Raw genomic sequence first — 12,992 nt, 5'->3', positions numbered from 1 at the left:
TTAAATTTTTAATCAGATGGTAGTTTTATATGTGTATGGGGACGGGACTACATTTCAATATATTCGTAGGTGTGTTATTATCATCAGGATAGTTGGCACATGCATCATCATAGGCACGTATCACTTCTCAGACAACACTTAATTTCTGTTACTTTTAATAAAACGTTTACCTTATAGCATTTTGGGGCCCTATTGACCAATAAATAGATATACAAGTATATGTGGGTAAATGATATCTTTCCCATTGCATATGTTTAAATTTTACTATGGATGGTAAGAAATATATGGATGGTAGCGCCAAGTTCAACTCATGTACCAACGACTATGAAAGGAAAGGTTACTGAATCATAGTCACATCTTTTTAATTCTTACAATTATTGGTTACAAATATGTTATTTGCTGGGAGCTTTACACAAGGCTGGGCCCTCTCTGATGCCATTGAGGGAAACAAGCATAGGGTTGCTTTCTATAATAACTTATGCCTGTCTTGACTTTAAGTTACTCTGAGGCCAGAAGCTGCAGGGCTCTAGATCTAGTGACGCTTGTTGCTAATGGCTGGATGTTAGGTACATGGTTTATTGCCATTGCTTCTCTGTCCAAGCAGCCAGAAACCTCTCTGGTTAGGCTGGTTAGCTCTTTGTGAACCAAAGAAGGAAGGAAGGAAAAGAATTTAAATGTCTTTACAGACAAATATGTGCAGACCCATGTACGTTCATATACCCTCGCTCTGACTAGGGTCAACCATCTGCCTCAACTATACAAGTATTCATGGACTCTTACAAATATACACATATGCCTACACACACATATATAGAAAAACAGACATGTACAATTGAATGGATGGATGGATGGATGGATGGATGGATGGATGGATGGATGGATGGATCGGGTAGAGCTCTTCAAGCCAAACCATCCAAACAACAAATTTATTTCTTTTCTCTGGACTTTTTATATCTTAGACAAAAAGTTCTTTAGAAAACTTCCTCAGAGTTAAATGTTATATAAAATAGGAGTTACAAAAAGATGTTGATATTAAGTTCAAAGCAGTGTTTCATTTTAATATGATCGTTGTACATTTAAAACAACAACTTTTACATAGCCTTGCCTTCTCATAGTGCACACCTGTGGTTTTATCCATGGAAATAAATGTTTTTCCTTGAGCCCAATTTTTCCCAGCCTGTTTCTCCTTTTTAGTTTGATTATAAAAGCTCGTTGTATTTTTTTTGTTGTTGTGCAGCCTTTACTTACTTTTATGACAAGTGGGCACATTCTATTCTGATTCTAACTTTATTACATTTTTCTGGCAAAGCAACTAAGGCCATGCCTTAAACTTTGCTTTCTAAAATCATTGTAATCAAATCAGGAATTAAACAGAATCATTAATTTATCTAAATAGCATGAATTCATGAAAGTTCATCTTTATGTTTATTTGCACAAAATGTGATCAATAGGATGGGCTAATGCTGAGGGATTATTACATTAATTTAATAATGTGAAGAAAAGCATATCCGCTACAAGAAGTAATCCTGAGATCTCTTTGGGACCTTGCCTCATAGAGTTCATCTGCTACTGATGCAAACGACAGTGGCCGCCTGCAGGATGGCAATCTGCTAGCCTTAGCCTATTCTAGATGGCTCCTGGCAACTACTCATCACTCAATTGAAAAATACATCTTTGTATACCACAGACAATATTAAAAGGTACCAAGGAAATACAAAGCAATTTTCATACCTTTATCCGTGAATAGGTTGCATGACGAAGATCACTACTTACATAAAGACCCAAAGAGGTGAGGATGATTAAAAAATGATTTGTTAAAACCAAATCAATCACTGTAAGCCCTTTGTGTTCTGAAGAAAGAAATAAAATCACACCTTGGATTAGAAACAGAGAGCTCTTTAGCGAAGACATTTCAAAAATATTGAATGAAGTTTGATATAAATGAAATGATAAAGATGAAGACAGCCAGAAAATTTACCATCTTGAAGTTCTGCATAGATGACATCTGTCAGTTCAAACCATATGCAATCCTCATAGGTCCAAAATCCATAAATGGTTTCGCCTATGAAAACACCTACCATTAAAAAAAAGTAATTAGAGCCAGGCAACTTTAGAGAACTCTGTAAACACAAGCATGCTGCACCTTCAATCCAGATTCCTCCATGCTGTATTAAACAAGGTTGACTAGAACTGAATGAATCTCTATCAGTCTATCCATCCATCCACCCATACACACACCCACCCATATACCTATCTATCTATCTATCTATCTATCTATCTATCTATCTATCTATCCATCTATCTATCTACCTATCTATCTATCTATCTTGAATATGTATCAAATCATCACAAATCCAAATTTCCAAATGAAAAAATACATATGTATTTAGGTTTTAAACATATTAAACACATGTACACATATATGTATATATGTAAATACATATATGGATATATTCTACAAACACACATTTATATGAGGAGGATTAATGATTAATTAAAATGCCATACAGGCTGTAGTTCAGTTGCTCCAAAAATGGCTGTCTACCAATGGAAAGTCCAGGAATGCAGCAATTGTTCAGTCCACCAGGCTGGGTGTTCCAGCTGATCTTGAACGTATTCCAGAATCCTGAAGAAGTAGGATCTAATGCCAATGAAGGAATGCACTTTCTAGCAGCAGTAAGGGCAAGCAAGTAAAAAAAAAAAAAAAAAAAACTAAAGCTTTCTTCTTCCATGTTCTCTATATACGATGCCACCAGTGGGTGTATCCCTGCGTAAAGGTGAGTCTATTCACTTCATATGATTTAATTAGGAAAAAGATCCCTCACAGTTGTACCCAGACTTTTTATCTTTTAGTAGATTATAGATGTAGTGAGGCTGACAGCCAAGAATTGCCATCATGAGTTTGCCCCTTGTCAACTTGACAAAACAATCATATTTCTTTACCTCATGGTTAATTTCCAAATGAAACCAATAATCAGGTCATAATTATGTCTCCCATGATATACCTTTTGCCCTTTGGGGGCTGAGATACTGTAAAACTAGGAAGTGCTGGTCTGGAGTAGCAGTGAGGTTAAATCATATCTGACCCCAAAAATCTTGTCTGGAGATTAGTAGGAGTTTAGACCACTGCTTTCCTTGCCTCGGGCCTTTGTGTCCTGGAGCACATAAACCTGCATTGCCCCCTACCTTTACCCCCACCAGAGAGTTTGTGTAGTCTCAGCCAAGTTAAACTTAGCCTCTCCTTATATTATCAGGGCTAACAGAACTTAAAGTTGTGGTAACTGAAAGCAGAAGTTTTTTAGTGAATCACTAGAAGTGATAGTAAATGGGACTATTCCCTTTATCACCCCTCGATTCCCAGACCTGTGATCCTGGGTATAGGAGAGATAGTAGCATATATTTGATCCTATCCAAAGTTTATACCACTTTCTAGAAATTCTTGACCCAGCCATCCAGTCTACTACTGCCACAAAATTTGTGTTATAACTGTGTTCAAAATGCCATCTCCTTATTTTACCAGGACAGTAGCTTCAGGGTGCCGTGAAACATACTAAGACCAGTGAACATACTAAGACCTATGATCATAGGCCCACTGTTGCAGTTCTCTGGCTATGAAATTAAGTTCGTTGGTCGAAGGAAATGCCATGTGGAATATCATGATGGTTGTTAAGGCATTCTGGAAGGGCACAAATGGTTGTTTTAGCAAAAACGTTAGATGCAGAAAAGGCAAATCCATGAGCACAATAAGTATCTGCTCCAGGAAATACAAAGCACTCTTTCTTCTCTTGAGAAAGCTGTTCAATGTAGTCAACTTGCTACCAGTTTGCTGGCTGTTCATCCTGGGGAATGGTGCCATATCCAGTGAGGGATGGTTTTTAGTGTTGGAATATCTGATACGCAGCAGCAGCTGTGCCCAGATCATCTTTTGTGAGTGGCAGTCTATCTTAGCAAGTTCATGTATACCATCCATCTCTGCCACCATGGCCTCTTTGTTCATGGGATCATTGGGTAATGACAAAGATAGCAGGAAGAAAGAGGCTAACTCTTGATAGAATGGCTCATCTTATCTACTTGATTACTGAACTCATTCCCAACTGAGGTCACCTTTTGATGGGCATTTACATGGGATACAAGTATCTTCACACCCTTTACCCCTTCGAAAAGATCTAGCCACATACTTCTTTCCAGTATGTCTTTCTCACAAAGTTTTCAACCATTGTCTTTCTAATTTGACATCCAGCCATTCCATTGGCTTTCACCTGTGAACCAATAAACAATCACACATCTAGCCATTTTTCCTACCAAATGAAATATATGACCATGTGTATTGCCTGGTGTTTTGCCCACTGTGATGATTTTCCTTTGCTGGTGGTGCCTTGAGGCTCCCAGAAAACAGGCTTGTCACACCTTGTATTTCCTCCTGTGAGTGCGTTGTTCTCCTTTCTGAGAAGAACTGAGGCATCCACATTCTGGCCTTCCTTCTTTTTGAGCTTCATAAGGTCTGTGAATTGTTTCTTAGGTATTCAGAGTTTTTGGGGTAGTATTAGCTTATCAGTGACTGTATACCATGTGTGTTCTTTTGTAACTGTGCTACCTCACTCAGGATGATAGCTTCAAGTTTCATCAATTTGCCTAGGAATTTTATAAAGTCATTGTTTCTAATAGCTGAGTAGTACTCCACTGTGTAAATATACCATAATTTTTGAATCCATTTTTCTATTGAAGGACATCTGGGATCTTTCCAGCTTCTGGCTATTATAAATAAGGCTGCAATGAACATAGTGGAGCATGTGTCTTTGTTATATGTTGGAGTGACTTTTGGGTATATGCCCAGGAACAGAATTTCTGGGTCTTCAGGTAGTACTTTGTCCAGTTTTCTGAGGAACTACCAGACTGATTTCCAGAGTGTTTGTACTGACTTGCAATCCCACCAACAGTGGAGGAGTGTTCCTCTTTCACACATCCTCACAAGCATCTGCTGTCATCTGAGTTTTTTATCTTAGCCATTCTGACTGTTATCAAGTTTTAGTGTGAGGGCTTTGGTTTGATTTTTTGTAATTTGAACTCCATGATTCCTGGAGAGAAGATGCTCTATTCACATCTGGAGCTAGTCAATGTTACATTGAGTTCATTGCTGTCTTTCACTGTATTCTGAGATGCTAGAAGTAATGATCTTATCAGGAAGCTCTTTCTTTTCCTTTGTCGGTTTATCCAGAGGTTGTTGGAACAATCTACCAACAACATTATTTTTCTTATTTTTTTTAATTTTCAAAACTCTTACAGTCACTAAATCCTTTGCCTCTTATAATCAGCAAAGTGGTAGAATCAAATGAATTAGTCTTGATAAGTCTTTAAAATAGTTCACACCGTGAGCTTTCAGTACTAAGTACTTTAGTAACTATAGCTGTCAGTAAATTCAAAAGTTCATTCCAGATAATTAAAAATTCTCATCCTTATATTTTTTATTTTTTATCCTTATATTTCCACTGCTCTAAAACCACTTCTGGTTTATATAATACTAATGCACAATCTGTGTTAGATGGGGTTCTGTAGAGGAATAAAATTTATAGAAAAATATATTATTCCCATATGTGTGTATATATTCCAATATCTGGATATTATATATAAATTCAATATATGTTAATTACATGGGATTTATAAGAGGGGTTTGCAGTCTGTGGTCTAGCTAGTTTAACAATGGCTACTTACCAATGGAAAGTCCAAGAATTAAGTAGTTGTTCATTTCTTACATCTAGATGCCTCAACTGGTCTTCAGTGTATACCAGAATTCTTAAGAGGTAGGCGAGACAGTGGACTGTACAGGAAACTTGGTAGTTTGAGCAGATGCAGAGTCCTCAGCACCCAGGCACCCACCTGAGATAATAAGCAGCTCCTGCTCCCTATCAGATTCTTGGCCTGGAACCACGTGTCATACTTCTTACATAAGAAAAGGTAACCTGTGGTCACGTAGCCCCAGGACAGAGTTCTCCATGCTACGGAGGTATATAGAAGCCCTGAGGGTTTAGCCAATAAGCTTCCATTCCTAGACATTCCTTACTGCAAAATAATAATTCACCATAATCATCATCATCATCTCTGGCCCACTGTGAGTTAATATGCATCCATTTTCCACGATGAACAGTAAATAAACAATAGGAATAAACGGTCTCTTCTATCAAAACCACTGTGGGGAGCATGAAGAAGGCCTCTACCTACACACCGTCCACATGGCAAAGGCATGACAGGGGAGTATCTCTTCTAGCAAAGCCCAGTGGCATGCAGAAGAGGTAGAGTGAAAAACAATGCATTTTACTCTCTGTATACATTCTATGTGCACTTCCACTTAAAACCACCCTTAACAGCTACAAAACACTGGTTACTTCTGTCAGTCAGACTGCACACTTACCATTGGTTGAGGGCTTCATAATTAAGCCCATTAATGCCACATCATTGGCACAGGGGCTCTTTGTTACTTTTATATCTTGCACATTTGGCATTATATCTTTGATCTCATTTTCTGAAAGTTGAATCCCAAGGTCCCACTGAAGAATAGGCTCTGTGGAAGAAAAATGTAGGCATTTAAATCAAAGCAGTATTCTTGAAACTGGAAAACCATTACTTTTCTTTTTTTTTTTTTTAAAGTGTTTTAGGAAAACTATGTAAGGGAAATATCTGATTATCCAAAGGGTGTAGGCGACCTAGCAGAGGCTAGAGAGATGGTTCAGCAGTTAGGAACACTGGATGCTCTTGCGTTTGATTTCTAGCACACAGAGCAGCCCAATATTGTTTGATGCTCCAGTTTCAGGAGATGTAATGCTCTCCTCTGGTCTCCCAGGGCACCATTCATAACACCTGTTGCACAGACATGTGTACACTCATGAACATAGGACTTTACATTTAATCAGTTAACACTGGTAAATTTTTATTATGCAAAGAAGAAAAAATAAAATTCTCTTAATAATTCTGTGGCAAAGTCACACTGCTGAAAAATATTTAGAATGGGAGACATTGCTTTGTCCATATATGGCAAATACATGGTCACATGGTTTGTGCTTGAAATGACAACCGCTGGAACAGAGAACAGAAATATTTGTAACTTAGGGACCAGTGTCTGCTTCAAAATCAAACATTTTGGTTTGTTTCTTTTGTTGATCCTATCAAAACAGCAGTAGATAAATTTAAAAGGAGAATAAACCAAAGTATAAGCAGATGTTATCAGTGAACAAGTGGCTAAAGTCTCTAGGAAATAGGTAGACATTGGGAGTGGATTAACAGAGAAAAGCAAACCAATGTGAGACTCTTCAGCCAATCAAAGGATGCATATCAGCTCACATGGTCACACGGTCACTTGTTCACATGGTTGGTGTTCCAGGAGCTGGTGTTTTTTTTTGTTTTGTTTTGTTTTGTTTTTTGTTTTTTAATTGTTTTGCTTTTTCTTCTGCCAAGCTCTAATTCAGAGGTTTCTACTATCACCACATCTGTTCTTTTCCTCTATGAGAAGCATTCCATGCATGCTATAAGAAATGGGGCTCTCCCTGGACCTCAGTGAAGCTGGGTGTCACTGGAATTCAAGAATAACAACACACTTTTACATAAACAGAGTTGTCTTTATAATCAGAACAACTGAAGGGCCTCAGGGGTGGAAACTGTGCTTAGAACTATAATGAGTAAAAAGTGCCCTTCCTTATTTTTTTGATAACTTTTGGTTGAAAATCTACTTTAGTGGGCGGAGGAAGCTCATCGGCGGGGCCAAGAGCTGAGTGCTCCTCACTCCTCGGCCCCTGGGAAGGTCTGAGACTGGGGCCTCTTTCGGCCCTATCCGGGCTCTCCCCGAGCGGGGAGGTGAGTTACCAGAGAGCAGGGCTCCACGAGTGGGCAGACTGGGCAGGAGAAGCCCCCGGAAAAGAAAAAAGAAAATCTACTTTATTCAATATGACAATGACCACTCCACCTTCCTTCTTGGGGCCATGTGCTTGGAAGGTTTTTTTCCCAACCTTTTACTCTGAGATAGTGTCTGTCTTTGTCTCTGAGATGAGTTTCCTGTATGCAGCAAAATGCTGGATTCTGTTTAGGTATCCAGGCTGATAGCCTATGTCGTTTTATTGGGAAAGTGAGTCCATATATGTTAACAGATATTAAGGAATAGTGGTTGCTGTTTCCTGCTAGTTTTGCTTTTAGATGTAGAATTGTGCCTGTGTGTCTTTCTTCTTTTGGTTTTCTTGCTTAGGTATTTTCTTGTTTTTACTAGGATGTAGTTTCCCTCCTTGTATTGAGTTTTCCCCTATAATTCCTTGCAGTGCTGGGTTTGTGTTCAGATATTGTGTAAATTTAGTTTTGTCCTGGAATATCTTGGTCTCTCCATTTATGGCGATTGATGGTTTTGCTGGGTATAGCAGCTTGGGCTGACATTTATGTTCTCTTAGGGTCTGCATGATGTCTGTCCAGGCTCTTCTAGCTTTCATAGTTTTTGTTGAGAAGTCAGGTGTGATTCTGATTCATCTGCCTTTATATGTTACATGACCTTTTTGACCTTTTTCCCTTACTGCTTTTAATATTCTTTCTTTGCTTTGGGCACTTGGTGATTTGACTATTATGTGTCAGGAGGAATTTCTTTTCTGACCCAATCTATTTGGAGTTCTGAAGGCTTCTTTTATGCTCATGGTCATCTTATTCTTAAGGGTAGGAAAGTTTTCTTCTACAATTTTGTTGAAGATATTTACTGTGGCTCTTACTTGATAATCTTTGCCCTCTTCAATTCCTATTATCCTTAGGTTTGGTCTTCTCATTGTGTCCTGGATCTCCTGGACATTTTGGGTAGGAGCTTTTTGGCTTTTGTATCTTCTCTGACTATTTTGTCTATGTTTTCCATGTTGTCCTCGGCCCCTGAGATTCTCTTTTCCATCTCTTGTAGTCCGTTTGAGATGCTTTCATCTATGACTCCTGATTTCTTTTTGTAGATTTTCTACCTCTAGGGTTGTCTCTTTTAATGTTTTATTTATTGTTTCCATTTTTATTTTAAATTCCTTCTTCAATTCCTTCATCTCTTTGGTTCTGTTTTCCTCTAGTTCTTTGATTTCTTTTAGTGTTTTTTGTGTTTCCTCTTTAAAAGCTTCTATTTCATTATGCGTTTCCTCCTGTTCTTGTTCAAGTGAGTTATTCATGCTCTTATCCAAGATCTCCATCATCATCTTGAGGTATGATTTAAGGTCTGAGTCTTTTTGTTCTGGAGTGTTTGGAATTCTGCTGTTTGCTCTGATGGGAGAGCTGGGTTCTGATGTTGCCAGGTTGTCATGGTTTCCATTGGGTAAGTTCTTTTGCTTTCCTCTTGCTAGCTTGTTGACAAGCCTGCATCCCTGGATCTCGGCTGTTCCCGGTGGCAAATGGCCTGAGTGTTTGTTCTGCAAGCAAGGGCCTTCCGTGTGGGAACCAAGTCCCTATGGCAGACTTCCTGCTCTCCTGAAACAATGGGGGGTGCGTGTTCTGCATGCTCACGACCTCTCTGTGCCCTGGCTACTCACAGTGCAGTCTCACCAGGCTTTAGTCCCTTGATCTCCCAAAAATGAATGTTCTTAAAATAATATTATTTAGATGAACTAATGAATTCCTGATTTGACTTAAATAGTTTTATGAAGCTAGGGTACTTGATAGAAAGTTTAAAGAGATGCTTTAAGTTGTTCTGCCAAAAAAGATCTAATAAAATTAGGATCAAGTATAGAGTGCCAGCAGATTGCTGGGCATCAGTAGGAGCCCCAGGACCGTTCTCACTCCTGAGGCCACAGGTAAGTCCACACTTTCACTCCACTGACTATCTGGGGAGAGACTGCCATGAACTCTCAGGGCTCAGGTAACTCAATGCTTCCTGGGAACAGACTGTTCAGAACCAAGCCAGGAGCCAGCCAACGGCCATCTGAACTCACAGCCTACCCAGAGAGCCAAAGACACAGGAGCAATCTCCCTCTGGAGACCATGGACCCACAGACCCTCAGGAGAAACAAGCGCCAAGCAGAAACAACAAAATCACCTGGCATCACTGATAGAAAGCTGACAAGAAGCAAGGACAATAAATTAAGCAACGGAAACCAAGACAACATGGCAACAACTGAACCTAGTTCTCCCACCACAGCAAATAGTGGATGTCCCAACTCACCAGAAGAACAAGATTTAGACTTAAAAACATACTTCATGATGATGATGAAGATCCTTGACAAGTGCATAAATAACACACTTAAAGAAATACAGGACAGCCAGGAAAACACATGCAAACAAGTTGAAACCCTTGTATTGGCTGGTTTTGTGTCAACTTGAAACAAGCTGGAATTATCACAGAGAAAGGAGCCTTAGTTGAGTAAATGCCTCCATGAGATCTAGCTGTAAGGCATTTGAGCACACAAGTAGTTTTTTTAATAAGCCTGTGATGCAATGAACACTAAGATTCAGATCAAATATGTAAAAATAACTTTATACAATCACAGTTAGAATGACCCCATAGATATCAGAAGTAAATAAAAATTTGAATTCACTGTGAAGACTTCTTTTTAAAATTACCTATTGATACATATACATATATACACACATTTGTCATATACATACCTATGTCATATACATAAAATACATATACATACACAGACATACTCACATAATCCAGATACAGTACTCAGCATTCACATGGAGTCTCACAGCTACTTGTAACTCTAGTTCCAGGTGTTCAAACATGTCAGGAGCTAACAAACTCAAAACTAGCAGGTGATCTTCCTGAGATGTGACTGCCTTGGATTAATAAACCATGACAGACTTGGTTCCATTGGCAAAGGCCAGGGGAAATTCATTTTAGGAAAGATTACTGCTAATAATATGTTCCCTGTTGTTACTAAACATATATTACCATCACTAGGCATTACTCCACCCTTTGGAGCAGATCTCTGCAGAACTACAAAGATTATCTGTCTTATAGTGATACTATCTAGACAAGTAGATGATTTATTTATCTTTAATGATGATCCTATCAGAATTCCTAAATTTATAGTAATTATTAAGCTCTTTTAATAACACTGTTATTAAGTCCTTTCTGATTGATGGTCAAAACTGCAGAACTCTGTCAGTCTCCAGGTATCAATGGTTAATTGCTTCTGATAGTAAACAGGCTGCTATCAGAAAAACAGGTGATGAACAGTTAGCCAGATAAATAATCCTAATGAATATGCATGTGAACATTCTCTGTTGTCAACTTCTTACTCGATTTATGATTGAATTTATCTGTAAACTTGTGAAAAACTGAAGAGTAAAAAGTTGTCAAAGGGCACTGATTCCTTGCCCTAGGGCCCTAGCCTCTGCAGGTAATTACTCCCGGAAGTTTCTTGAGATTTGAGTTCCCAAAATAACCACAGAAGGTCCGGATGAGCTCTGTGGAATGTTTCTACGCCCTAGGTGTGCCCCGGTGTACGGCTAAAACATGTATGATTCTTCCCCTTTGAATTTCCTCATTGCTCCCTTTGAATTTCCTCATTCTCCCCCTGTCCTCCCCTCTTTTGTGGTTTTTGCCTTTATAAGCCCGTTACAAGTTCAGGCCGGGGTCGAACTCCTCTACCCCTGCGTGGTGTATGAGTCTCGACCCCAGCATGCTGGCCTGAGATCTCACTCTGTTTCACTTTCAATAAACTTCCTCGTGCGATTGCAGCAAGTCTGGTCTCGGTGCCTCACTGGGTGCACGCCTCTCCTGAGATTTGAGTGAGGGTCTCCCTTCGGAGGTCTTTCAAAACATTTTACCTTGTGATCATGTATTTTGAAAGCTGTATGGAAAGATGTATTCATATACTTTTATGCAAAAATGCTTAAAATCTGTACATTTATCTTTTTTAAAAAATAAAGTTGTTTAATTTATAAAAAAAAAAAAAAAACGAAAGCTGTATGAAGTGCTGAAGACAAAGAGAAAGATGAGCATTCCACTTTTCACTTTGTCTTAGAGAGCTTTCATAGAAACTTTTTTACAAATTAGAAATAAATGCTAAAATCACTTTTCAAAGGATCTCCTTTTCTTCCTGCAACTTCAGCTAGCAGGCTGAAAGTTAGAGCTGCAGAGTTCCTGCAGAGTTAGAACAAAGGCTACTTTACTTAATCTCTTGCCTTTTGAGGATGAGGTGCCAAATTCCAGAAACTGTAGTTTCTGGCCTCAGAGAAAGACAGGTCAGCTACAGTAGCAAAGAAACTTCGAGTTAGATAAGTAAGCTTTTTCTTATTATACAGCAACCCTAAATATCTCTTAAGACAAAGTCTTAACCTCATATCTTCTAAGACAAAGTCTTAACCCCCCCTACCCCCCCCCCGACGAAATTCTTCTCCCTCTACTGCCTCTAGAGGAACCAAGAAGGAAAAAGAACCGCCAGGGCTGGCCCCTGGAACACTCTCTTCCCGCCTCTTTGAGCTCCCTACATGGTACACATGCATATATGTACACAACTCAATCACACACATAAGATAAAAATAAATACTTCTTTTAAAGTACTGAAATACAGATGTCACTAACACGGTAAAAGATTATTCAAATGAAATTCATCCAAGAGATTCAAATATATTTATAATTTTAATATATACTCAAATACAAATTATATATAAAAGATATAGTCCTGGCCTTTGGGACTTGGCACTATGTGTTAATCAATCAAAGTTTGTTCAAAGAGTATGTGAATGACATATTGTACTTATATGCTAATCTTTACCTCTGACGAGATCCAATAAAGTCCCTTCAGTATCATAAATGTTTAATCCATCATGCATGGTGATCCTTATAATCCATTGTTCTATAGCTGCGATGTCTAAAAATGAAAGATAAATAGCTTTTTACATGTCATGCTGGAAGCTATGTGAACATTACTCTTTTACAATCATTTTGACTAGATGAATGTATCAAATTTCACACATTTTTGGCAAACTTTTTTACTGGTAAAATAGCAAATAATTATGAAATTATTTTACTCCCATAACAAAGTATTCAATGC

The 12,992-nt window shown here is 38.5% G+C and overlaps 1 protein-coding gene across 1 annotated transcript in view; it reads right to left on the bottom strand.

Annotated features, from left to right (window-relative positions):
- CATSPERB (cation channel sperm associated auxiliary subunit beta) overlaps window positions 1-12,992 on the bottom strand; it is a gene marked incomplete at both ends in the record, with an annotated part of 137,568 nt that overhangs the window by 113,803 nt on the left and 10,773 nt on the right. Inside the window, 4 exons of the mRNA XM_080913138.1 lie at window positions 1,732-1,850; window positions 1,979-2,074; window positions 6,407-6,556; window positions 12,714-12,809. Coding sequence (XP_080769264.1) covers window positions 1,732-1,850; window positions 1,979-2,074; window positions 6,407-6,556; window positions 12,714-12,809 — 461 coding nt within the window. The remainder of the gene's footprint in view (window positions 1-1,731; window positions 1,851-1,978; window positions 2,075-6,406; window positions 6,557-12,713; window positions 12,810-12,992) is intronic.

Source organism: Micromys minutus, assembly GCF_963924665.1.
Source record: "Micromys minutus genome assembly, chromosome: 1".
Lineage (NCBI taxonomy): Eukaryota > Metazoa > Chordata > Mammalia > Rodentia > Muridae > Micromys > Micromys minutus.
Note: the sequence above shows the minus strand (reverse complement) of the source record. Positions and strands in the feature narration are given on the sequence as shown.